The following is a 27,346-nucleotide window of genomic DNA, read 5'->3' on the forward strand; positions in this document are numbered from 1 at the left end:
CTAGATCTGCAGAGAGCTAGGGCCAGGAAGAGAGGGACAACGACTTTGTCGGTAAACCTACCCACTAAAAGTGCCAAAAGAAAGTACATCATGTGTTCAGTCACACAAAGCTGCTAGTCCGGGAAGCCCACCGAGCTCTTGACAGCTCAGAGTGCCCAGTAGCCGGCTGTGTTCAGAACAGAAAAGACAAGGCAGCACAGTGAAGGCACAATGAGGGCCTCAATGACAAGGCGGTTTGCCCCTGTTGTAAAGTAAGTTTCCTCTTCTTCCTTCCCAACTTACTCACATTTACCCTCTTGGCAACTCAATATAAGGTTAGAAGCTGAAGCCAGGTGGTACAATTCAACAAACATTTATTGGCACCTACTACCTCTTAAGGATGACAGTTGTGGTCCTGTCTTCCTTGGGTTGGGAAGTGCAAAAGTATCTAAAACTTCACTCTTGCCTTCAGAATGTGCACTCTGGTAGAGAAAGATACTCTAGGTATGGAAATTAGAAAACACTTCAATGAGGCAATTGCTATTCCTGTATTGTTCTCTGCCCTGTGTTTGCTGACTCCTCTAGCGGCATCTTCCACACCTGATTTTAAAAATAATTTATGTTCATCTAAAGCTTTCTGTTTATTCAAAATATAGAAGTATATAATTTAATCTGCATGATGGACAGTAAGAGCAGCAAAACTGGTATTTTCAAGCCCATTTTCAAGTGTCAAAACTGCAATTTAAGAAATGTTAAAAGAGTCAATCCAAGGAGAATCCTCCAGTTAACGACTTGAGCTTCTGAGTCCAAATCCAGTGTGTTCCCTGCCCCCAACCCCTGCATGCTGCCTCACATTGACTTCACATTGCCTCACATGCTACCTCAAGTTGACTTACATTCTGTAAGACTGTACACATAATGTTAACTTTTATACTAATGGCTTCAAAAAAGCTTCATGTATTGTGAAATTGGAAAAGCCAATTTGAATTTTCAAATAGGTAAGTGAAATTGTTCTAGAATAATCTAGACAAGTGTTTTCAATTAGCTTCAGCTCATTTTTAGCCCTTAACTTTCCTGCCACTGTTCTTCTATATTTGTACCATTCACTTTCCTCCTTTCTTGGTCAAGACATAGTCAAATGCTGCCTGAATTGGTCTCTTCCTCCGATGCAGGCATCTGACCCTTTCACACATCAGGCTCTTGCTGCCCTAGTGGTTGGTACTCAGCCCCTGTGTTAGTTTCTAAACTGGTTACACTCTTGGGTGATGAAGTCCCAGCTCTTGCAGCTCTGTTCTCTGGAGATTGCCACATACCTGTCTCTATCACAACTTTCTCTTATTTCAAAGCCCTCATTCCCTCTGGGATCTCACACTGAGTTCCTGTATCTGATCTGAGAGATGCTTGTAATTCACGTCCATTTACAGAGTTGAAAACATCTAGTGTCCTGAAATTAATGAATGATTGAGGCCTTCTCTGTTCACATGCTCATTTCACCACAACTCCCTCTCCATTACCCCTAAGGTAGCCTAGATATGCAGCAGTAATGTTTCCATCAAGAGAAGAAAAGCAAAGCATGTTTCATCTCTGCTGTCCCTTTTCTCCCACCTTCTGTCCCCTCTCTTTGCTGTTTTTAATACCTAAAAATTTATTCTTATACTATTATAGCCTAAGATTCTTATTAGGATGGAATGTGGGAGGCAGAGGTGAAAAATTTCAGGTGTGTTTAAATAAATCATTTCTTGCCACAAAAATGTTATTTTTACTCAATTTACAATGTATTTAAGGTAGATTTTTTTTTGCCTGAAAATTTTCCACCAGTATTTTTTAATAAATTTCCTTACACAGTTGAATACTATAGGCCAATTTCAGACTTCCTTTTGCTAGTAGTTTAATAGCCAGCAATGTAAACAATAATGAATATGTAAACATATTAACCTTGGTGTTAATTTAGCTGCAAATGGCCTTTTTTCACCACTGTTGGATTTTTTTTAACTTTAAAATGCTTTATTGCTAAAAAAAAAAAAAAATTAACTGTCATCTGAGCCTTCAGTGAGTAGTGACATCAAAGATCAGTGATCACAGATCAGCATAACAAATATATAATAATGCAAAAATGTGAAATATTGCAATTACCAAAAGGTGACACAAAAATATGAAGTGAGCAAATGCTGTTGGAAAAATAGTGCTGATAGACTTGCTGGATACAGGTTACCACTAACATTCAATTTTTAAAAAACAACATTTGCAAAGCACAGTAAAGCAAAGCATGACAAAACCAGGTATTCCTGTATTCCTTATCTTCCTCAGTCAGTCAGTTCAGTCACTCATTCGTGTCTCTTTGCGACCCCGTGGACTGCAGCACGCCAGGCTTCCCTGTCCATCACCAACTCTTGGAGCTTCCTCATGTTCATTGAGTTGGTGATGCTATCCAACCATCTCATCCTCTGTCGTCCCTTTCTCCTCCTGCCTTTAATCTTTCCCAGCATCAGGGTCTTTTCTAATGAGTCAGTTCTTTGCCTCAGGTGGCCAGAGTATTGGCGTTTCAGCTTCAGCATCAGTCCTTCCAATGAATATTCAGGACTGGATTTCCTTTAGGATTGACTGCTTGGATCTCCTTGCTGTCCAAGGGACTCTCAAGAGTCTTCTCCAACACCACAGTTCAAAAGCATCAATTCTTCTGCGCTCAGCTTTCTTTATAGTCCAACTCTCACATCCATACATGACTACTGGAAAAACCATAGCTTTGACTAGACAGACCTTTGTTGGCAAAGTAATGTCTCTGCTTTTTAATATGCTGTCTAGGTTTGTCATAGCTTTTCTTCCAAGGAGGAAGTGTCCTTTAATTTCATGGCAGCAGTCACCATCTGCAGTGATTTTGGAGCCCCCCAAAATAAAATCTGTCAGTGTTTCCATTGTTTCCCCATCTATTTGCCATGAAGTGATGGGAACAGATGCCATGATCTTAGTTTTCTGAATGTTGAGTTTTAAGCCAACTTTTTCACTCTCCTCTTTCACTTTCATCAAGAGGCTCTTTAGTTCTTGCTTTCTGCCATAAGGGTGGTGTCATCTGCATCTCTGAGGTTATTGATATTCTCCTGGCAATCTTGATTCCAGCCTGTGCTTCATCTAGCCCGGCATTTCACATGATGTACTCTGCATATAAGTTAAATAAGAGGGTGACAACATACAGCCTTGATGTACTCCTTTCCCTCTTTGGAACCAGTCTGTTGTTCCATGTCCAGTTCTAACTGTTGCTTCCTGACCTGCATACAGATTTCTCAAGAGGCAGGTCGGGTAGTCTGGTATTCCCATCTTTTTAAGAATTTTCTACAGTTTGTTTTGATCCACACAGTCAAAGGTTTTGGTGTAGTCAATAAAGCAGAAATAGATGTTTTTCTGTAACTCTCTTGCTTTTTCAGTGATCCGACAGATGTTGGCGATTTGATCTCTGGTTCCTCTGCCTTTTCTAAAACCAGGTCAAACATCTGGAAGTTCATGGTTCACATACTGTGGAACGTACTGTTGAACATACATTCACATACTGTTGAACATACAAGACCAGGAGCTGACTGTGGCTCAGTCATGAACTCCTTATTGCCAAATTCAGACTTAAATTGAAGAAAGTAGGGAAAACCACTAGACCATTCAGGTGTGACCTAAATCAAATCTCTTACGATTATACAGTGGAAGTGACAAATAGATTCAAGGGATTAGGTAGGCAGAGTGCCTGAAGAACTATGGACGGAGGTTTGTAACATTGTACAGGAGGCAGTGATCAAGACCATCCCTAAGAAAAAGATATGCAAAAAGGCAAAATGGTTGTCTGAGGAGGCTTTACAAATAGCTGAGAAAAGAAGAGAAGCTAAAGGCAAAGGAGAAAAAGAAAGATATACCCATTTGAATGCAGAGTTCCAAAGAATAGCAAGGAGACATAAGAAAGCCTGCCTCAGTGATCACTGCAAAGAAATAGAGGAAAACAATAGAATGGGAAAGACTAGAGATCTCTTCAAGAAAATTAGAGATACCAAGGGAACATTTTATGTTATACAAAATGATACAAAAAAGATACAAAACTATACAAAAAAGATCTTCATGACCCAAATAACCACCATGATGTGCTCACCTAGAGCCAGACATCCTGGAATGGGAAGTCAAGTGGGCCTTAGGAAGCATCACTAGGAACAAAGCTAGTGGGGTGATGGAATTTCAGTTGAGCTTTTAGTCTTTGGTATTCTATTCATTTCATAATTATGTATGTTAGCATAGGTTTTCACTTATGGTATAATTCTGGTTGAAATTTTCAAATCTGGGTCCTCTCCCACCACCCTACATCCACTCATTCACCGTTTTTTATTTTTTGTTCATTTTGTACTCTTACTAGATGTATGTTGGACTCCCTATATTGATTTTTTTTTACAGCTTTTCTCTTATTTGTCTTTTTATCTTTTTTTATCTTTTCTTTTTAAAAAAATTTTATTTATTTTTTAATTGAAGGATAATTGCTTTATAAAATTCTGTTGTTTTCTGTCAAACCTCAACATGAAGCCCTATTGGATTTTTACTGCTCCATTCATATTCTTTCATCAAATTCTTATAATGTACTAAGGACTAGAGGTTAGGTTTGATGTGGGTTGAAGTCTTGGGACTTTTCGAAGCTGACTGCCTTGACTTCATTTCAAATCAAGTACCACAGACATAGCTCTGTTAAAAAGACGACTTCTTTATGAAAATTGTAGTAATAATAGATTTTTTTTTAACCTAGAAGATTAAAAATTTTGGCTAAGATTAAGAAAACTTGTTGAATAGAAAATGCTTGAAGTTAGATATTCATGAGATATACTAATAGAAAATCATTGCTGAATTCATGCTGGCAGTTTTTCTCCTATGTTTTGTGTAAAACTCAGGGTTTCTTAAAGCCAGACTCCAGCAAATCCCTGAATGTGGAATGCTGTGAATGAGCCTCTCCTCTCCAGTTAAACAGCAGGGGATGTACTCTCTAACAGGTGCTAGTGCAAAAATGGGAAAGGAGTTATATATGAGGTTAGAATACACAGGATACCAAAGCAAAATCCAGATATCTCTGAGTAGTTTTGCCTAGGATCAGTTTCTAAGGTCACAATGGAAATTCCCAAATGCAACATAAGAATCAAAGTCCACTGTCACATCTGGGATTAAAGCCAGAGAAAGTTCACTGATAGGAAAGATCAGAGGAATAACATCACCAAGAGAGTAGACAGGAGGTTCTAGCCCTTGTCCCGCGACATGGAAACAACAATTTAACAACCACCCATGAATACTGTCATTAGAGCTCTGGAATCAAGTGCGAGGTCACAGCATCCCATTCTATTTTCTATTCAGAGACAGTAGAAAAGATGCAATGAAAGGGTAAGAAGAACAGATTCATTCTGTGCATGTCACCCTTCCCGAGGCTGGCACAGCACAATACTGAAAGAGATCCCTTTGACTTGATTGTCCACCATGGGGGAAGGAGAGGGTAAAGTGAGTGCCTGACTTCCCCTGCCTTTCAGACTGCCACTTGGGAGGCCCTTTTCTGTCATGCTTCACCCAAAACCCTGAGAGAATTGACAAGGCTAGATCTCTGGAGAGTCACTAAGAACAAAGAAAAGGGGTGCATAGATCTCAGCTGCTGCCTTGCAACACCCAGTAGCAAGCAGACCAGTCTTGATGCCTGGGACCAGATCCATCTGCCTGTGGACCCCCCAGCCAGCCCACGAAGAATCTCTGGTTGGGCTAACTGGTGGAGGACTTTCCCTGACAAGCCCTCCCTGACAACTCTGTAGAGACTGGAAAAAGATGACAGCTTCTTCAAATGTGCAAACACCAGTGGAAGGCTACAAGGATCATGAACAAATACCACCAAAGGAACAAAATCAAGCTCCAGTAACTGACCCTAAAGAAATGGAGACCGATGAACTGCCTGACAAAGAATTCAAAACAATCATCTTAAAGAAGCTCAGTGAGCACAAGAGAACACAGATAGACAACTAAACAAAATCTGAAAGTCAATACATGAACACAACAAAAAGTTATAGTAAGGAAAATCATAAAAAAGAGCCAGACAGAATTCTAGAGCTAAAGAATGCAGTGACTGTAAAGCAACTATACTGCAATAAAAATGAAAAAAAAGAGAATACAATGGTTGAAATATTCAACAGTAGACCGAATCAAGCAGCAGGAAGAATCAAAAAACTCAAAGACATGTCATTTGAAATTATCCAGTTTGAGGAACAAAAAGAAAAAAGAATAGAAAAATGTGAAGAAAGCCTATAGGGCTTATGGCATATCTTCAAGAAAACAAATGTGTTTGTGGTAGAAGTCTCAGAAGGAAAAAAAAAAAGAGAGAGAAAGAAAAGAAAACTTATTTAAAGAATAATATCTGAGAATCCATTGATGAATGGATAAAGAAAAGGGGGGTATGATGGAATATTATTCAGCTTCAAAAAAGAAAGAAATCCTACTGTTTCCTGCAGCAACATGGATGAACTTTGGGGGCATCATCTTATGTAAAATAAGCCAGACATAGAGGACAAGCACTATACAATATTGGTAACATAAGGAGTCTAAGGGCTTCCCTGGGGGTTCAGATGATAAAGAATCTGCCTGCAATGTGAGAGACCCATGTTCAATCCCTGGGTCGGGAAGATCCCCTGGAGAAGGAAATGGCTACCCACTCTAGTATTCTTGCCTGGAGAATCCCATGGACAGAGAAGCCTGAAGGGCTACGTCCATGGTGTCACAAAGAGTCAGACATGACTGAGTGACTAACACCCACACACAAGGAGTCTAAACTAATCACTCATAGAAGCAGAGAATAGAATGGTGGTTGATGGGGCAGGGGGTTGAAGGGTGGAACAGGGATGTTAGTAGTCCGAGGGTACAAAATATCAGCTTCCCAGGTGACTCAGTGGTAAAGAATCTACCTATCAATTCAGGAGACACAGGAGATGCAGGCTCGATTCCTGGGTCAAGAACATCCCCTGGAGGAGGAAATGGCAACTCACTCTAGTATTCTTGTGAGAAAAATCACATGGACAGAGGAACCTGACGAGCTACAAGCCTTGGGATTGCAAAGAGTCGGACATAACTGAGCACGCATTCTCAAAGTTTCATTTATATAAAATGAATAACTCCTGGAGATCTACTGTAAAATTTAGAGCTTATAGTTAAGAATACTTATTATATTTTATACTTAAAATTTGCTAACAGTGTAAATATTAGGTTAAGGGTTCTTATCTTACACAAATAATGAATAGGATGAGAGGAAACTTTTGGAGGTAATGGATGTATTTATGCATGGATTGTGGTAATGGTTTCATGGGTGTATACTTACTTTCAAGCTCATCAAATTGTTTATTACATATGTACAGCAATTTGTATGTCAATCACACCTTATATTTTTTTTTAAATAGGAAAGACCCAATAGTTATCAGATCTATGTGGTAGCTGGGTGTATTTGGGCGTCTTATAAAGATATGAAGTCCCAGCCCTGTGATTGTCTTTCATTGTTCATAAGACCTAGCTCTCTGAACTGGTGTGTGACACTGGCTTCCCACCTTAGTGTTCTTTCCTGCATCTCTATGCCAGTTCTTTGCCTAAGGAGTGGCTAGGCTTTGGAATTGTAGGAATGTGATAGTGGAAGAACCCCATATGTTTGAGGTATTATAGAAATTGGCAGCAAATTTTCAGTTTCACTCTTCGGCCATTTTCCCAATTCCCAATTCTTATCCACTAAATGCTGCAATTGTTCTGATGCTAGTGGGAGTCTTTGAACTTTTCACTATTCTGAAGGATTATTAAAGATTATCTGCTTTCTGAGCCTAGTCTTTGGTAGATAACTATGTGATGGAACAGGGGCCACATGTGGTACCTACAGACATGGTAGTGGGCCTTACAGACCTCTTAATATGATGCTGGGGGCCAGCAGGAGGAGCATGTATGGAGTGCTTGGCTCATGGATGTGTAAACAGGAGCATGAGAAGTACTTGTTGTTGTTTAGGCACTCAGTTGTGTCCGACTCTTTGCCGTCCCACGTACTGCAGCAGGCCAGGCTTCCCTGTCCTTCACTACCTTCCAGATTTTGCTCAAACTCATGTCCACTGAGTCAGTGGTGCCATCCAACCATCTTGTCCTCAGTCGCCCCCTTCTCCTCCTGCCCTCAATCTTGCCCAGCAACAGAGTCTTTGGAGTTTCAGCTTCAGCATCAGCATCAGTCATTCAAATGAATATTCAGGATTGATTTCCTTTAGGATTGACTGGTTTGATCTCCTTGTAGTCCAAGGTACTCTCAAGAGTCTTCTCCAGCACCACAGTTCAAAAACATCCATTCTTCTGAGCTCAGGGTTCTTTATGGTCCAACTCTCACATCTGTACATGATTACTGGAAAAACCAGATCTTTCACTGTGTAGACCTTTGTTGGCAAAGTGTTATCTCTGCTGTTTAACATGCTGTCTAGGTTCGTCATACCTTTTCTTCCAAGGAGCAAGTGTCTTTTAATTTCACGGCTGCAGTCACCATCCGCAGTGATTTTGGAGCCCAAGAAAATAAAGTCTGTCACTGTTTCCATTGTTTCCCCATCTATTTGCCATAAAGTGATGGGACCAGATGCCATGAGCTTTGTTTTTTGAGTGTTGAGTTTTAAGCCAGCTTTTTCACTGTCCTCTTTCACCTTCATCAAGAGGCTCTTTAGTTCCTCTTCACTTTCTGCCATTAGGGTAGTGTCATCTGCATCTCTGAGGTTACTGACATTCCTCCCAGCAATCATGATTTCAGCTTGTGCTTCATCCAGCCAAGCATTTCACATGTACTCTGCATATAAGTTAAATAAGCAAGGTGAAAACATACAACCTTGACGTACTCCTTTCCCAGTTTTGAACCAGTCCGTTGTTCCACGTCCAGCTATAACTGTTGCTTCTTGACCTGCATTTGGGTTTCTCAGGAGGCAGGTAAGGTGGTCTGATATTCCCATCTTTTTAAAAATTTTCCACGGTTTATTGTGATCCTTATAATCAAAAGCTTTAGCATAGTCAGATGTTTTTCTGGAATTCCCTTGCTTTTTCTATGATCCAGCAGATGCTGGCAATTTGATCTCTGGTTCCTCTGCCATTTCTAAATCCAGCTTGTACATCTGGAAGTTCTCAGTTCATATATTGTTGAAGTCTAGCTTGAAGAATTTTGAGCATTACTGTGCTAACCTGTGAAATGAGTGCAGTTGTGGATTAGTTTGATCATTCTTTGGCATTGCCTTTCTTTGGGATTGGAATGAAAACTCAGCTTTTCCAGTAGTCCTGTGGCCATGGCTGAGTTTTCCAAATTTGCTGGCATATTGAGTGCAGCACTTTCACAGCATTATCTTTAAGAATTAGAAATAGCTCCTCCACTTTGTTCTTAGTAATACTTCCTAAGACCCACTTGACTTCACACTACAAGTTATCTGGCTCTAGGTGAGCGATAACCATGCCATTGTGGTTATCCTAGCCATTAAGACCTTTTTTGTACATAGTTCTGTGTATTCTTGCCACCTCTTCTTAATCTCTTCTGCTTCTGTTAGGCCCCTACTGTTTCTGTCCTTCATTGTGCCCATATTTGCATGAAATGTTCCCTGGTTTCTCTAATTTTCTTGAAGAGGTCTATAGTCTTTCCTGTTCTATTGTTTTCTTCTATTTCTTTGTATTGTTCACTTAAGGCTTTCTTATCTCTCCTTGCCATTCTTTGGAACTCTGCATTCAACTGGATATACCTTTCCTTTTCTCCTTTGCCTTTAGCTTCTCCTCTTTTCTTAGCTATTTGTAAGGCCTCCTCAGACAACCATTTTGCCTTGCTGCATTTCTTTTTCTTAGGGATGGTTTTGGTTACTGCTTCTGTTGCAGGAAGGGGGACCCATTCCAGAGCCTGAAACTGGGCTCTTGTCTAACCCTCAGAAATGAATTGTCCAAGGAGACACATGTGCTGACAAAGCAAGATATTTTATTGGGAAAGGGCACCCGGGCACCTGGGCGGAGACCAGTAGGGTAACGAACCCAGGAGAACAGCTCTGCCATGTGGCTCACAGTCTTGGGTTTTATGGTGATGGGATTATTTTCCCGGTTGTCTTTAGCCAATCACCCTGACTCAGAGTCCTTCCTGGTGGTGCAAGCCTTGTTCAGCCAAGATAGATGCCAGTGAGAAGGATTCTGGGAAGTGGTCCGACATGTGCTGTCTCCTTTTGACCTTTCCTGAACTCTTCTGGTTGGTGGTGGCTTATTAGTTCCGTGTCCCTTACCAGGACCTCCTTTCATAAAACAACTCATGCAAATGGTTACTATGGTGCCTGGCCAGGGTGGGCAATTTCAGTCAATGTGCTTCCCCTAACACTTCCTGTACAATGTTACGAACTTCCGTCCATAGTTCTTCAGGCAGTTTATCATATCTAATTCTTTAAATCTATTTGTCACTTCCACTGTATAATCATAAAGGATTTGATTTAGGTCATATCTGAATGGCCTAATAGTTTCCCCTACTTTTTCCAATTTAAGTGTTGAATTTTCAATAAGGAGCTCATGATCTGATCTACGATTATGTTCATGATCTGAGTAGAGTGCTCTGCAAAATAGCTGTCAATAGTGACTGCAAGGCAGCTGTTCCTCCACCTACTTTAAACAGAAATTGTTGCGTCAGTTCATAGACTTGGACTTGGATTTCTAGGAGACAGCTGTGACAAATTCTAGACTTGTAGACCAGAGTCCTGATCAAGTCCCAAGTCTTGTTTATTTAGTTGGAAGCTAGACACACTGTGAATTAATATCTGGAGATAAATATCTACTAATTCAGAGACTTGATTTGCTGCCATGTGATTGGTTAGGAGCCTCCTGAAAGAAATCCTCTGTTTCATAGCCAGGGATGGCAGGCAAAACACTGTGGTGTACAATATGGGGTTATGACTCTAGTGTATTTGCTAAGCAAACAGCTATTTTCCAGACTTTCTCAACCTTCTGGGTCTGGGCTAAGGGCTTATTCTTGAAGAGCTTTCATAGTACCTTGTGCTTCCTGCTGTTGGTAACTATATAGTAACTATGGTAAGGATATAGTACTTACCAAGCCATATAACCTTTGTTCATTGGTCTGTATGCCATTAGAGAAAAGCTCCTGAGAGCCTGGAGGTATTTTTCATCTACACAGAAAGTAGTTCACATATACATAAAGATGCATGAACCAACCTGTTTGAATTTCCTCACGAGAGCCCAATGTAGATGGTGGTGATGGTGGTCATTTTTCATATAACTGTTGAACCATTCACCATCCCCATCTGAATGGCAATCTTTGGGTGAGTTGTTATGTTCTCACCACCCTCGCCCCCTCCTCTCATGATCTAGCAGCCTGGTGGAGAATAACTGTTTAGTGAATTCTGAGCCTGACTCTAGGTTCCCTTGCCATGGAGCTCTGAATTCAAAGTATCCAATAAAATTTGCATAGTTGGAGTCCAGATTACGTTTTCTCACACAACAGCACAAGACTCTTAACCCTACTTAGCTAATTTTACTTCCCTTTCAGGAAGGAGAAGAGATCCCTTATAATATGCAGAGGCACATAATTTAGGGCCCCCAGAGTGGACTTGGTATCTGGTGACCATCCCCACCTCTCACCTCCACTCCCACTTTTTAAGCAACTCTGTCCTTAGTGTAAAAGCAAATGATTCAAGGAGCCAATCATTAAGACCTAAAATTACTGGCACCTAAAGCGACTTAGCAGCAGCAATGACTAACTCCAGGATGATTGTTATTGACTTCATCTGCTCTGGCAGGAATTCTTTTAGTTCAATATTTATTTGTTTGACTGCATTGGGCCTTAGTTGTAAAAGCACACGAGATCTTTGTTGCATCATGCAGGATATTTCATTGAGGACCACGGACTCTCTAGTTGTGTCTCAGTAGTTGTGGCACATGAGCTTCATTGATCTGTGGCATGTGGGATCTTAGTTCCCTGACCAGGGATTGAACCTGTGTCCCCTGCATTGCAAGGGGGATTCTTAACCACTGGACTACCAGAGAAGTCCCATGGAAGGAATTTTTTAGAAACAAGAGAGTATGGAACTAAGGGAACTGCAGACAGCTTAGATATTGTGTAACCTCTGATGGAGCTGATGACATAACAATGCCTTTAAATGGACTGCAAAAACTTAACATGAATCAGGATAGGCTTTTATACCTTGGCTCACCACACTACTCCCACAGACACTGGGTTTCTTCTGGAGAGACAGAAAACCTAGTCAGGGCCAGACGGCCTACCAAGCCCTGGTAAGTTTGTTAGAAGATGTCTTTCTTCCTCTTTAAATGAAAATTTTTGAAGTATAATATATGTATAAAACATGCACAGATCATAAAAGTGCAACTATGTATTTTCACAGTGAATGCACCAATATCATAAAACAAAAACAAAACTCCTGCCTTGAAGAATATCCACTACATTACTCTGTCTTCTATCTCCATATATTAGTTTTGCCTGTTTTTAAACTCCATATAAATGGAATCATGCAGAATGTATTCTTTTTTTTTAAATATCTGGTTCTTTCTTTCAGCGTTATGTTTGAGATGCATTGACATTGATGCAGTAGCAGTATTTCATGATTTTCATTCCCAGGTGGTGCTAATGGTAAAGAACCCACCTGCCAATGCAGGAGACATAAGAGACGTGGGCTCAATCCCTGGGTTGGGAAGATCCCCTGGAGAAGGAAATGGCAACCCACTCCAGTATTCTTACCTGGAGAATTCCATGGACAGAGGAACCTGGTGGGCTACAGCCTGTGCAGTCACAAAGAGTCAGTCATGACTGAGTGACTGACACTTTCTTCTTTCTTTTTGTAAATTACTTGCTCAATTTCTTGCTCAGTTTTGTACTGAAGTTTAAAAATACTTGTTCTCTTCTACTTATTAATGTATATGAGTTCTTTGTATTTTCTGGGTAAGACTCCTGTGTTGGAGATAAACACATGTAATAAGTGTCTTCTACGTTGTGCTTGTCTTTTTGTTCTCTTTATAGCGCCTTTGGTAATTGGAAGTTCTTAATCTTAGTGTAATCCTATTTATCAATATTTTCTTTTAGAGTCAGTGCTTTTTCTGCGAAGACGTCCTTTGAATAGCAAGTTCTTTTTGGTATAACTTTTCACTCATCAGGGAGAAATTTTTGTTTGGCTCCTGCCAGGTGCTAACATCAGGAGTTTTACTATGGCTGGTCATTCATACCTTGTCACTCATATGTCTCTTGCTTCATTGGCTTGACTTTTTTCACCTGACATTTTTGCGCTGGTAATGTTTGAGTTTATTCCTGCTTATGCTTGCTGACTAAACCTCATCTGGTCCTCAGGTTGGATTTCTTAGTCTCAGTTACAATCTCACTGAGCAAACTTGCCAATTGCTCACTCTAATGAGCCAGTCTTAATATCCCCATGTCTAATTTTATCCTCAGTCTCTCTCGGTTATGAATTTGCAACAACTGCTGGCCCAGTCTTAACCTCTGTCTGGGAGGGAATGTTCCCAGCTCTTCTTTAGAATATGCCCTGAGTAACTCTTCTTCTTCTTTTTTTTTTTTACATTGGCATATAAAAGTTAGGTGAATTTAGAGGATTGGAGGTCCTGCCAATGACTTTTTCTGAACTGAACTAGTAGATTTCAATGTATATGACTTATGACTGAGAGAAATCGTTCAGTCATGTCTGATTCTTTGCAACCCCATAGACTGAAGCCTACCAGGCTCCTCCATCCATGGGATTTTCCAGGCAAGAATCCTGGAGTGGGTTTCCATGTCCTCATACAGGGGATCTTCCTGACCCAGGGATCAAACCCACGTCTCCTGCATTACAGTCGAATTCTTTACCATCTGAGCCACCAGGGAAGCCCTCATATGTCTAATATTAGTGTGTTAATCTCAAAGGAAAATAAAAAAAACCAAACTGCTGAAACATAATCTAATATCATATATAAAACATTTAAGTATAACAAAGAACTAAGCAGGGGAGCCATATTTCTATGCATTTTATATTTATTAACATGATTCTTCTGGTGTGTTTTACTATTAAAGTGATAAAAATATGAAAGTAGGAGACAGTTCTATTGTAATCTTGTTGCAGTGTGTATGCATGCGCAGGTCAGTATACTAGAACACAAATTTGAATGCTTTTATATGTAGGTATTTTCTATAAAATTAGGTCCAAGTTGAATTGTATTCATGATAGGAGAAAACTAAACTACTTATGATGTTGGGTAAGTAAATTTTGGATAATAATAACTAACATTTATGGGATTTCTATTTGCTAGGCACTGTTCTTTACATGTCTTAACATATTCAATCCTCACAAAACTGCATGAGTTATTTTCACCATTTTAGAAATAAGAAAACTGAGGTGTAGAGAAACATGTGTGAGGTAATTCGGTGAGCAAGAGCCAGAATCAGGATATGACTCAGGACACACCCTTAACCACTATGTCTCTAACATTAGTGTAATCTATAAACTTTAGAAGCTAGAAAAGCAGTAGGAAAGGGACTTCCAAGTTCCTCTTAAGAGATCTAAATATTATAGAAGAGTCATAACTAAAATTTATCGAGCAGGTACCATGTGTCAGGTACTGGGCTGAGCAACTCATGCATATGCTCTTTTAATTTTTCCTTAGGTCCTGCTTATCTGTGAGGTTGGTTTGGTTTTTCCTGTTTGTTTCCCTTTAAATTTCTTATGTAATTTTTAAAGGTTCAGTTCAGTTCAGTTCAGTCCCTCAGTCACATCCGACTCTTTGCGACCCCATGACCTGCAGCACGCCAGGCCTCCCTGTCCATCACCATCTCCCGGAGTCCACCCAAACCCATGTCCATTGAGTCAGTGATGCCATCCAACCATCTCATCCTTTGTCGTCCCCTTCTCCTCCTGCACTCAATCTTTCCCAGCATCGGGGTCTTTTCCAACGAGTCAGCTCTTTGCATCCGGTGGCCAAAGTATTGGAGTTTCAGCTTCAAAATCAGTCCTTCCAATGAACACCCAGGACTGATCTCCTTTAGGATGGACTGGTTGGATCTCCTTGCAGTCCAAGGGACTCTCAAGAGTCTTCTCCAACACCACAGTTCAAAAGCATCAATTCTGCGGCGCTCAGCTTTCTTTGTAGTCCAGCTCTCACATCAATACATGACTACTGGAAAAACCATAGCCTTGACTAGACGGACCTTTGCTGGCAAAGTAATGTCTCTGCTTTTTAATATGCTGTCTAAGTTGGTCATAACTTTCCTTCCAATGAATAGCGTCTTTTAATTTCATTCCTGCAATCACCATCTGCAGGGATTTTGGAGCCCAGAAAAATAAAGTCAGCTGCTGTTTCCACTGTTTCCCCATCTATTTCCCATGAAGTGATGGGACCAGATGCCGTGATCTTAGTTTTCTGAATGTTGAGCTTTAAGCCAACTTTTTCACTCTCCTCTTTCACTTTCATCAAGAGGCTCTTTAGTCTTCTTCACTTTCTGCCATAAGGGTGGTGTCATCTGCGTATCTGAGGTTACTGATATTCCTCCCGGCAATCTTGATTCCAGCTTGTGCTTCCTTCAGCCCAGCATTTCTCATGATGTACTCTGTATGTAAGTTAAATAAGCAAGGTGACAATATACAGCCTTGATGTACTCCTTTTCCTATTTGGAACCAGTCTGTTGTTCCATGTCCAGTTCTAACTGATGCTTCCTGACTTTCATACAGGTTTCTCAAGAGGCAGGTCAGGTGGTCTGGTATTCCCATCTCTTTCAGAATTTTCCACAGTTTATTGTGATCCATACAGTCAAAGGCTTCAGTTCAGTTCAGTTCAGTCGCTCAGTCGTGTCCGACTCTTTGCGACCCCATAAACCGCAGTACGCCAGGCCTCACTGTCCATCAAAGGCTTACACTCCATTTATAGTGACTGTAAAATATTGGCTAGATTCCCTGTGTTGTACAATATATCCTTGTAGCCTATCTTACACCCAATTGTTTGTACCTCCCACTTTCTCACCTGAATATTGCTCCTTCCCCCACTGGTAACCACTAGTTTATTTTCTGTATCTGTGATATGCTCTCAATTTTTAAAACAACACTGTTAAGTAAGTAATGTTATTCCTAGGTTAAAGATGAAGACAGAAGCTTACAGAGATCTAGACACTGCTTTCTATAAGGTTACACGGTAAGTAGAATGTCTAACTCTAGTACCTGTGGATTCTATGTTACCACCCTTGTACACCATCTCCCAAGATGAGAGAGTTTCCCAAATGAACTCCTTGGTATAAAGTCAAGAATATAATTTGGTATGTTACTTATGGCTGGCTAAGCCTAACAGAAAGATAGCTGAAGAGATGGAGGGAAAGACTTTGCCTTTATGATCTGATGGGGCTAATCTGAAAGATAAAATACATAGGTATTGAGTAAATGAACATTGTAGATAACCTGATAGTACAACTGACTATAGTGGAGATAGGAAAAACTTTATACAGGGTTCTCAAGCTGGATTTCCAGTTTTGTGAACTGTTTGGAGGGGAAAAAATAGATTTCCATGGTTAAACATTTTGAGAAATTACCCCCTTGTAAGATAATTTTAATGCCTATAAGAAGTTGTACTAATATTACAAATATTCTCTTTAGCTTTTTTTAAACTAAGGAAATATTTCTATTTTTGTATGCAAAACTGTAAGAATACTTGGCTTCATAGATAATAAACGCTAAGTGATTTTTACATTTTAGAGAGTTTACATCTTCCACCACTTGCATAGATTTACAGACATTGAAGGAACATACAGTGATCGACGCAGTCCCTGGAATATGTGTTATATCTATAGATATACATACAGTTTCACTAATTGAACACTGACTTAAAAAATAAACTCAGGAGATATGTAATGTAGATGCTGTTGTTTCCTTGTTCATTTGTGTCTCTTTGCAACCAACTCACCAGGCTCCTCTGTCCATGGGATTTTCCGGGCAAGAATACTGGACTGAGTTGCTATTTCCTGTTCCAGGTGATCTTCCCAATCCAGGGATCAAACCTGCATCTCTTGCAATTCTCTTGCATTGTAGTTGGATTCTTTACCACTGAACCACCGGGGAAACCCCAATGTAGATTTTTTTTCTGTATAAAATCTGGACAGCTTGGGGCTCAAGCAATGTGTTTATTTGTCAGTTGTCATATATGGACAGCTTTACATTAAGATGACTTCTTTCCATAATTCTGGGTCAAAACCCACCTGCGACTGCGTTGGCTCTGTTTGTACTTACGGAACTCCCTGTTATTTGGACATATTTATGACTCTGTAGGCAGGTGAGATTCCTTTTGTTTGCCCAAACATCAGGTGCACATTGTGTTCTCTTTACTAATGTTTTGGTTTAATCATCTACACAGATCACTGACATTTTGTGAGCCCCTAGCTTTAGCTATGTGCATTTTCTTTTAAACTTCACTCACCTCTCTTTAAAAATTTCTTCTATTTGCCTGTCTTTGATATAACAAGATGTTAATCAGGATTTTAAAAACATTTATTTATTCATTATTTTTGGTTGTGCTGGGTCATCATTGCTGCACCTGGGCTTTCTCTAGTTTTGGAGAGTTGGGGCTACTCTCTAGTTGCCGTGTGCGGGCTTCTCATTGCCGTGGCTTCTCTTGGCACAGGATCTAGGGTGTGTGGCTTTCAGTAGTTTCTGCACATGGACTCAGTAGTTGTGGCTTGCAGGCTCCAAAACTCAGGCTCAGTAGTTGTGCCTCCCTGGCTTAGTTGTTAATGAAGCATGTGGGATCTTCCTGGACCAGGGATTGAACCAGTGTCCTCTGCATTGCAAGGCAGACTTTTAACCACTGGACCACCAGGGTAGCCCTTAACTGGGATTTATTATATTGGAATTCCAGGTAGAGCTCTAAAGACAGAGGATGTTACCTTCACATTCTAAAGAGGGGAGCTAGGCTGTGCAAGTACGACTTAATCAAAGATAAAAACTGGCCCAGAGAACTTCACTCCCAACAGCCCAAGAGATCAAAAACCTGAGAGAAAATTCACAGAAGGGAATTCAAAAGGTTAAGAGTGCTGTGCTCTTCTACTCCTCTCTCTATGAGGAAGGAAGTGCTTCCCTTCCCCAAGCCGATTGAGACTATTTAAACAGATAAAGGATAATTTTTTTCTCGCTTAGCAGCAAGTCTGAGAGAGAGAACTGATATCGTCAGCTATCTACTATTTTCTTGACCCTTCTTCCATGGTCACGGGGCATGCCCCAGCTCAAGGCAGCAAAAAAAGAGAAGGGCCTGTCTCAAGGGCATAGTCACTTTAATAAGAGAAGCCACATTGTTTTCATCCACTTGTTTGTCTCTTCCCCATACCACACTGTCTTGATTATTATAGATGTAGAGTAAGTCTTAAGACTGTGTAGTGTCAGTCCTTCAACTTCATTCTTCTTCACTTTGTCTTTGGAAGCATGTCAAACAGATCCGCTTCATTTTCATTTGCCAGTATTCTAACACATGGCCACCCCTTGCTGAGAGACTGGAAAAAACATGTTAATGTTTTAACTCAACATACAAAGTTGGATATGCCCGTCGGGTTAGCCATCTGATGGTATTTGCCATAACTTAAAGTGATGGGAAAACTTGCTATCCAGAGGTCCATGGCATCTTTGTGAAACTCACAAATGTACCGCATGAATGAGTCAACACTGGGAGCCTGCTGTAGAGAGTATCAATAGCAAAAAGAAAAACAAAAACTATAACAAACACTTGTGAACTAGAAAGCCTTTTGTTCCTTTTCTATAATTTCCTTATCTGATACCTTGACCCTGGAGGACACAGAAGGCGTAAGGGACAGAAGATCAGGAAAGGCTGAAAGACCACCCCATGCCCCTTCCCCCCCTGCAAGGCTCTGGGCCAGGCAGACCTGAGCTGAGGGACTGGGGAAAAGCTCTTAATTAGATGCAACATTGACATTTTAACTGGATTGGATCTTTAACTTTTTAGTATCTTAAATTATGAGAAAGTAATGGAATTTGCTGACATAAAGGTTGGGGGGTTTGTCTGGAGGAAAATAAATCCCCTTCCTGACAGCCTCACTGAGTTCAGCCTCTTCAACACACTGGTTATACTGGAAACTACAAACTCCTTTAATCCTGGCTGTTGACCCACAGCCCTGACTCCTAGTAGGTCTTTCTCACTCTCATCTGGTAGCCTTTTCATTGTGGTGGGGATGCTAGATCTGTCAGTAAAAGGCAACTTTAGGGGAACCATTTGGGTTGTATGGGACCAGAGAAAGCCCAGTAGGGAGATTGATTATAACAGGATAATAACAGATCCTGGTCTGTCACTGCCTGCCTTTGTGATCTCTCTCTACCTCTGAGTTGTCTTCTTTGAAATAAATGGCCTAAAAATGATTGTAATAGACATCTCTTGTGATGGCTGTGTGACTCCATCCATTCTCAGGACACTGCCTCCGATACCTAGGAAAGTGACCCAGCATCCCCTCCAGAGCTGATTAACCAAAAGAGGGCATCTGTCCCAGGAGAGAGCAGGCTTTCTTTCCTGGCAGTATTGAATTGGGAACACAGAGACTAAACAATGTTGACATTGACTATCATTAGTAACTAACAGGAGCCCACACCCACCTGCTGCTGCCTGCCTCAGAAATGCCCAACTTTTTGCTCTTTTGGGGGATTGATGGCTGATTCCCTGGTAGCCTTTCAGTAAATCCCTCACTTTGTTTAAGCTGCTCAGAACTGTTTTATTTGACTCACAACCAAAGTTACTTTTTTTAAAGAGTCCATTCAACTTGCACAATTCTATTATCCTTTGATTTAATGGTACCTGTTACTCTTGAACACAGATGAATATTAACTTGGAGGACTGGTAACCATAGACACCTGGCAGCCATGGCACCAGTGGCTGACTGCAGTTTTGGCCGTCCTCATACTGATGAACTTATACTGATAATCCCCTTTAATAACATCAGATTGTTAAGGAAGTAAGTTTGTACTTGTTACACATGAAGAATATTTTTAGTGTAATAGTTTATATTACAGGTATAAGTGATGTCTACAGAAAAATATTTTAGTTTCCAGTGTAAGAAATGCAAGCCAAGTTATATTTTTCAAGTCACCACATTAATGTGTATTATTAGATACACACTGAATCTAAAGAGTTGAGTATATAATTGAATTGGTTTATCACTTAAATCTCATCTGCCAGCATTTCATTGTGTTGATTGAATTCAGGGCAATTGGTGCTCTTTAGTTAATCCTCCTTGATAATGCTGACCATTAAAAAATAGAATTAAAATTACTGTATTTTGTCTTAAATGTCATACATTATTACACTATAATTTGAAAATGCATAGTTATCAAATCCCTATAAAAATAACTTTAGAATAAAAATGCCTAACCAGATACTAAAGATTAGAAGTGAAATTGGCTCCTCTCATGTGGAACTTCCTCATCATGGACTCTTCATGGTTTTTAAAGTTACTGTTATTGACTTCCCAAAGTGAAAGGCATGCCACTCAGTGGATAGAAAGCAGTATTGCAGATTAATAGCTAGGATTACCTTTGGGGTGGGCTTCCCATATGGTGCTAGAGATAAAGAATCCCCCTGCCAGTGCAGGAGACATAAGAGACGCAGTTTCAATCTCCAGGTCAGCAAGATCCTGTGGAGTAGGAAATGGTACCCACTCCAGTATTCTTTTTTTTTTTTTTACACTCCAGTATTCTTGCCTGGAAAGTTCCATGGGCTAAGGAGCCTGGGGGTTGCAGTCCATGGGGTCCCAAAGAGTTGGATACAACTGAGCGAGTGACACACACACACACACATACACACACACACATACACCTTTGTGGTGTTGGGTTTTGAGATGTTGTCAACTTGATCCAGGGGATAAATGATCAAGTTATGCAGAATTAACTTGATGATTAATAGTAGATGCATATAGATAATATTTGTATATACATTATGAAACATGCTGTCCAAAATTTATTTTTTTATAAAGTAATTCTGAACTAGGGATTTTTTGCTCTCCCACCACCCCCTGCCTCAGGGACATTTGGTAATTCTGGAGACATTTTTGGTTGTCACAGTGTGTGTGTGTGTGTGTGTGCGTGTGTGTGCGCGCTACTGGCATTTATTAATAGTGGGTAGAGGACAGGGATGCTGTTAAACATTCCATAAGACATCCCATAGGACTACAAATTATTCAGCCCAAAATATCAAGAGCGTTGCTGTTGAAAAACTTGGTGTATGACGATTAGTTGCACATGTTTTTGTACTAAAAATGCTTCGAATATGTTTAGTCAAAACTCTTTTCCAGATTTCATATGGTTAGGTCAGTTTTGCATTCTATTATGTAAGCAATACTTTTATAATTTGGATTTCTTTTATCTGCAATAATTATGTAACTTTGTAAACTGCTTCCAAAACTCAGGGCAGGTTTTAATTTTCACGTATAATTTCCCCAAATCTTGCCTTTCCCTGTTACCAATTTAAAGTCTCCCCTCCTTTCATTGCCTGCTTCATTCTGTTCGGCCCATTTCATTAGACAGAACAACTGAAGCACTGACCAGAAGCAAATACGGTGAGCACAGTTAAAATGTAGATAGAACGTATCTTTTTGTGAGGTTATGATTTCATTTCTCTAAGATTAAAAAAAATTCTTTAGGCTCTAGGCAGATGAGGGGGGGATCTAGCATATTTTTAGTTTTGAAATGAAACAAGTTTCAGATTACTTGTAGAGTCTGAAATGATCAGTTCTTTTCTGTTGTAATTAATATGTTTAGGGTAAGCAAAATATTTGATATATCTTTTTTAAAAAAAATTCTAGTGCTTTTCACTCTTGCTCTATTGGTATTAGTAATGAATTTAATTATGTCTCAGAGTGATGTTGGCACAGACATAGGATTTAGAGATATTATAGTATTTTAAGTCCAAGGACAAAACACATACTTTGGAGTTTAAGACATTAAAACAAAAATTTTGGGAAATAACATCCAAGTTCTGCCCCTAAATTCACAATACTAAAATTCCAAAGATAAAGACATGTATAAAAATTATGGAAAGAACACACTGAAACATCAAAATGTAAATAATCAGGAGTTGCTTTTTTTCCTTAGTTTGGTGCAAAGTCATCTGGTAAGGTAGTAGCAAAGAACCAGTCTGCCAATGCAGGAGACATAAGACAGTGGGTTTGATCCCTGGGTGGGGAAGATCCCCTGGAGGAGGGCTGGCAACCCCACTCCTGTATTCTTGCCTGAAGAATCCCATGGCCAGAGGAGCCTGGTGGGCTCCGGTTAATGGGGCCACATATAGTCAGATACGACTAAAGTGGATTAGCATGCATAACTCTGAGCGTCTCCTCCTGTGGACTGCATTTATCCAAAATTATAGAACTTTATACTAAAAAGGGTGAATAAAATGTGTGTAAATTAAGCCTTTAAAAAAGCTGCCTTAAAAAAAAATTATAAAGGATCCCAAAGTCCTGAGACTTTAGGTGGGTTTCATTTATCAATACTTAGCGTATTAGAAGCAGGGCAAAGGCTAATAGAGTTCTGCTAAGAGAATGCACTGGTCATAACAAACACCCTCTTCCAACAACACAAGAGAAGACTCTACACATGGACATCACCAGATGGTCAACACCGAAATCAGATTGATTATATTTTTTGCAGCCAAAGATGGAGAAGCTCTATACAGTCAGCAAAAACAAGACTGGGAGCTGACTGTGGATCAGATCATGAACTCCTTATTGCCAAATTCAGACTGAAATTGAAGAAAGTGGAGAAAACCACTAGACATTCAGGTATGACCTAAATCAAATCCCTTATGATTATACAGTAGAAGTGAAAAATAGATTCAAAGGACTAGATCTGATAGACAGAATGCCTGATGAACTATGGATGGAGGTTCATGACATTGTACACGAGACAGGAATCCAGATCATACCCAAGAAAAAGAAATGCAAAAAAGCAAAATGGCTGTCTGAGGAGGCCTTACAAATAGCTGTGAAAAGACGGGAAGCGAAAAGCAAAGGAGAAAAGCAAAGATATACCCATTTGAATGCAGAGTTCCAACGAATAGCAAGGAGTGATAAAGAAGCCTTTCTCAGTGATCAGTGCAAAGAAATAGAGGAAAACAATAGAATGGGAAAGACTAGAGATCTTTTCAAGAAAATTAGAGATACCAAGGGAACATTTCATGCAAAGATGGGCTCAGTAAAGGACAGAAATGGTAGGGACCTAACAGTAGCAGAAGATATTAAGAAGAGGTGGCAAAAATACACAGAAGAATTGTACAAAAAAGTTCTTCACAACCCAGACAACCACGATGGTGTGATCACTCACCTAGAACCAGACATCCTGGAATGTGAAGTCAAGTGGGCCTTAGGAAGCATCACTAGGAACAAAGCTAGTGGAGGTGATAGAATTCCAGTTGAGCTATTTCAAATCCTGAAAGATGATGCTGTGAAAGTACTGCACTCAATATGCCAGCAAATCTGGAAAACTCAGCAGTGGCCACAGGACTGGAAAAGGTCAGTTTTCATTCCAATCCCAAAGAAAGGCAATGCCAAAGAATGCTCAAACTACCGCACAATTGCACTCATCTCACACACTAGTAAAGTAATGCTCAAAATTCTCCAAGACAGGCTTCAGCAATACGTGAACCTTGAACTTCCAGATGTTCAAGCTGGTTTTAGAAAAGGCAGAGGAACCAGAGATCAAATTGCCAATAGCTGATGGATCATTGAAAAAGCAAGAGAGTTCCAGAAAAACATGTATTTCTGCTTTATTGACTATGCCAAAGCCTTTGACTGTGTGGATCACAAGAAACTGTGGAAAATTCTGAAAGAGATGGGAATACCAGACCCCCTGACCTGCCTCTTGAGGAACCTGTATGCAGGTCAGGAAGCAACAGTTAGAACTGGACATGGAACAACAGACTTGTTCCAAATAGGAAAAGGAGTACGTCAAGGCTGTACATTGTCACCCTGCTTATTTAACTTTTTTTTTTTCTAATCAAAGCAGCTTCCATTTATTTACAGTTTTGAAACACATTTTTCATGACTTAGCTTCCTAATACAAAGAGCAAAATGGCAATGAAAGATAAACTTCATGAGATACTAAAATTATATAATTTTATCAGGAGAAAAATGAAATACTGGTTAAGTGAATTGACATGTTTTCCCTTTCGCCTTTCAAAGATTTTACTCAAAACCTGAAATAAAGTGGTTATTTCAGATCACACAATCACGTTTCTTCTCATCCATGGATCTCAGAACTTTTTCATCCTGGTTTTAAGGAGGAGCAACCAGTCTTGAGTTGATGGGACCAGCATGATCCAGAAAGACCCCGTGACAGCACAGCCATACTTTTAGGACCAAATTCCCACAGCAGAGAAGCAGGGAGTACCTAGAGGGTACCTCTGCTGCCGCTGCTGCTAAGTCGCTTCACTTGTGTCTGACTCTGTGCGACCCCACAGATGGCAGCCCACCAGGCTCCCCCATCCCTGGGATTTTCCAGGCAAGAACACTGGAGTGGGTTGCCATTTCCTTCTCCAATGCATGATAGTGAAAAGTGAAAGTGAAGTTGTTCAGTCGTGTCTGACTCTTCACGACCCCATGGACTGCAGCCTCCCAGGCTCCTCCATCCATGGGATTTTCCAGGCAAGAGTACTGGAGTGGGGTGCTATTGCCTTCTCCATTATTTAACTTATATGCAGAGTACATCATGAGAAACGCTGGGCTGGATGAAGCACAAGCTGCCATCAAGATTGCCGGGAGAAATATCAATAACCTCAGATATGCAGATGACACCACCATTATGGCAGAAAGTGAAGAAGAACTAAAGAACGTCTTGATGAAAGTGAAAGAGGAGAGTGAAAAAGTTGGCTTAAAGCTCAACATTCAAAAAACTAAGATCATGGCATCCGGCCCCATCAGTTCATGGCAAATAGATGGGGAAACAGTGGAAACAATGAGAGACTTTATTTTTGGGGGCTCCAAAATCACTGCAGATGGTGACTGCAGCCATGAAATTAAAAGACGCTTACTCCTTGGAAGGAAAGTTATGACCAACTTAGACAGCATATTAAAAAGCAGAGACATTACTTTGCCAACAAAGGTCCGTCTAGTGAAGGCTATGGTTTTTCCAGAGGTCATGTATGGATGTGAGGGTTGCACTATAAAGAAAGCTGAGCGCCGCAGAATTGATGCTTTTGAACTGTGGTGTTGGAGAAGACTCTTGAGAGTCCCTTGGACTGCAAGGAGATCCAACCAGTCCAGCCTAAAGGAGATCAGGCCTGGGTGTTCGTTGGAAGGATGGATGTTGAAGCTGAAACTCCAATACTTTGGCCACCTGATGCAAAGAACTGACTCATTGGAAAAGACCCTGATGCTAGGAAAGATTGAGGACAGGAGGAGAAAGGGACGACAGAGGATGAGATGGCTGCATGGCATCACCGACTTGATGGACATGGGTTTGGGTATACTCTAGAAGTTGGTGATGGACAGGGAGGCCTGGCGTGCAGCGGTCACGGGGTCGCAAAGAGTCGAACAGGACTGAGCTACTGAACTGAACTGAACTGAACTGAACTAGCATATTAGAAATAACTAAGAAACATTTAAAATAGTTCTTTTCAAAAATAACAAATGAACTAAATGTTAACAGAAATAATGCATTTTTTATTCACTACGTATTTTGCATTCATCTGCCCATTCTCCACATCTGGCACAACCCCCTGCACCGAGAAGATGCTGGACCCTTATTAGGAGAACAAGGTTAGGCTGTTGGGCTGCAGCCGGCTCATCCAGCTCACCCGCCAACCGCCCGCGGGCCGGAGGCTCCCGGGACACGCGGCCCCGCCCCTTCGCGCGCCAGCCTCTTGAGCCAGGGCGCACGCGCAGGGCTCCTGGAGGCCGCGTCGAGGAGCGCGCGGCCGCGGCCGTCCCCTCCCCCACCCCTGCCGCGGACGCCGAGAACCCGTCTCCGCTGCTGCTTCGGCTGCGGCGGTCGGTAGTCGCTATGGACTCTCCGTGGAATGAGCTGACCCTTGCCTTTTCTCGCACTTCCATGTTCCCCTTTTTTGACATCGCCCACTACCTGGTGTCGGTGATGGCGATGAAGCATCAGCCGGGTGAGTGTTGGGCGCCGAGAATCGACCCCCTCAGGGACCCTTCACCCCGGGGACGGCCTGAGCGGGGTGAGCGGCCGAGCTGCCTCGCGCCGGGAGTCCTGTAGTCAAGCTAGAGAGGCGCCGCGGAGAGGGGCCCCGTCCGACCGCCGTATAGAAGGGAAACTGAGGCTTTGGAGGAAGGTGGCCCCGGACCCCGCCAAAGGAGTCACGGGGGGGAGTGCGGGGCCGTCCCACTGCCGCGGGCGGGACTGCCGGGACAGGTGACAGGGCGGCCGCAGCCACTTTTGGCAGCTCTGGACTGCCCTCGTTCGCCCTGGGATGGCGCCGTCTCCCGGCGGTGCCCCCTCTTCCTCAGGAAGTATTTTAAAATGACCTGGGAACCGAGCTCCCGCAGACGACAGGTCTGAGTTCGTCGCTTGGACTAGTAACTGGTTCTGGACAGCTCTCCGGTTGTGAAAGTTGTGTAAACACTGAAATAAAAAGCCTCAAGTAGGTACCCCTTACATTCCCCGTAACGCACAGGTCTCCCAGCTTGCTTAGCATGTTAGACACAGTGATTGCTAAGAGGAGAGTGGATTCCCATTGTGGGTCGTATGAATGACATTGTACAGGAAGAGCCGTTTGGTGTAGTTTCACTGCCAGTAGAATGGGAATGTGATCTTAAAACAGAGTTTTGAGTTCTTTTAAGTGTGCATACAGGGAGCAATGTTTGTTTTTTCTTGTATTTTTCATTCAGGATATGTTTGTTCCTGTATTGCTTGACTTCTGCAGTTGTTCTGCCTGCCTTTTCATTTTGTGCTCTCTTTTGTCCTGAGGTCAGGTGTTTTCTTTGCCTTACTTGCTCCATGTTCATGCTGCCTTTGATATACATTGTCCTACAGTCAGTGAGTGAAGGCTCGAGGATGATGCTTTGCCTCTTATGGTCTGATTTTTCTTTTTAAAAAATTTTTAAATTAATTTTAATTTTTTGGCCGAACTAGCATGTGGGACCTGCACCCCCTGCATTTTGAAGCCTGGAGTCCTAACTACTGGACCACTAGGGAAGTCTCTGGTGGTTTTTTTTTTTAACTCATGGACCTCTGAAATGTTTTTAATTTAAATTGAGATTGGTAGCTCAGTCTAAATCATTGTTTGATAGAAGTTTTGACCTGGATAAAGGGAATATTAGTGTGTTAAATTGGAATAGATAATCATAAGAGACACTTCCCTTGATTTGAAAATAAGTATATTTTATTAT

General features: G+C 41.1%; 2 protein-coding genes across 4 annotated transcripts in view; both read left to right on the forward strand.

Annotated features, from left to right (window-relative positions):
- Positions 1-23,255, forward strand: part of FKTN (fukutin) — a 122,295-nt gene extending 99,040 nt beyond the window's left edge. For both annotated transcript variants that reach the window (XR_014064115.1, XR_014064089.1), the window contains exons 11-12: positions 16,099-16,158; positions 22,650-23,255. The gene's annotated coding sequence lies outside the window, so the exon portion shown is untranslated. The remainder of the gene's footprint in view (positions 1-16,098; positions 16,159-22,649) is intronic.
- A 2,631-nt stretch (positions 23,256-25,886) lies between these two features.
- TMEM38B (transmembrane protein 38B) overlaps positions 25,887-27,346 on the forward strand; it is a 65,972-nt gene continuing 64,512 nt past the window's right edge. For both annotated transcript variants that reach the window (XM_081525376.1, XM_081525386.1), the window contains exon 1: positions 25,887-26,109. In XM_081525376.1, the coding sequence (XP_081381502.1) occupies positions 25,998-26,109 (112 nt within the window). In that variant the 5' untranslated portion in view covers positions 25,887-25,997. The remainder of the gene's footprint in view (positions 26,110-27,346) is intronic.

This window comes from Giraffa tippelskirchi, chromosome 1, assembly GCF_054371585.1.
Source record: "Giraffa tippelskirchi isolate mGirTip1 chromosome 1, T2T-mGirTip1v1.2.pri, whole genome shotgun sequence".
In the NCBI taxonomy this organism is placed as follows: domain Eukaryota; kingdom Metazoa; phylum Chordata; class Mammalia; order Artiodactyla; family Giraffidae; genus Giraffa; species Giraffa tippelskirchi.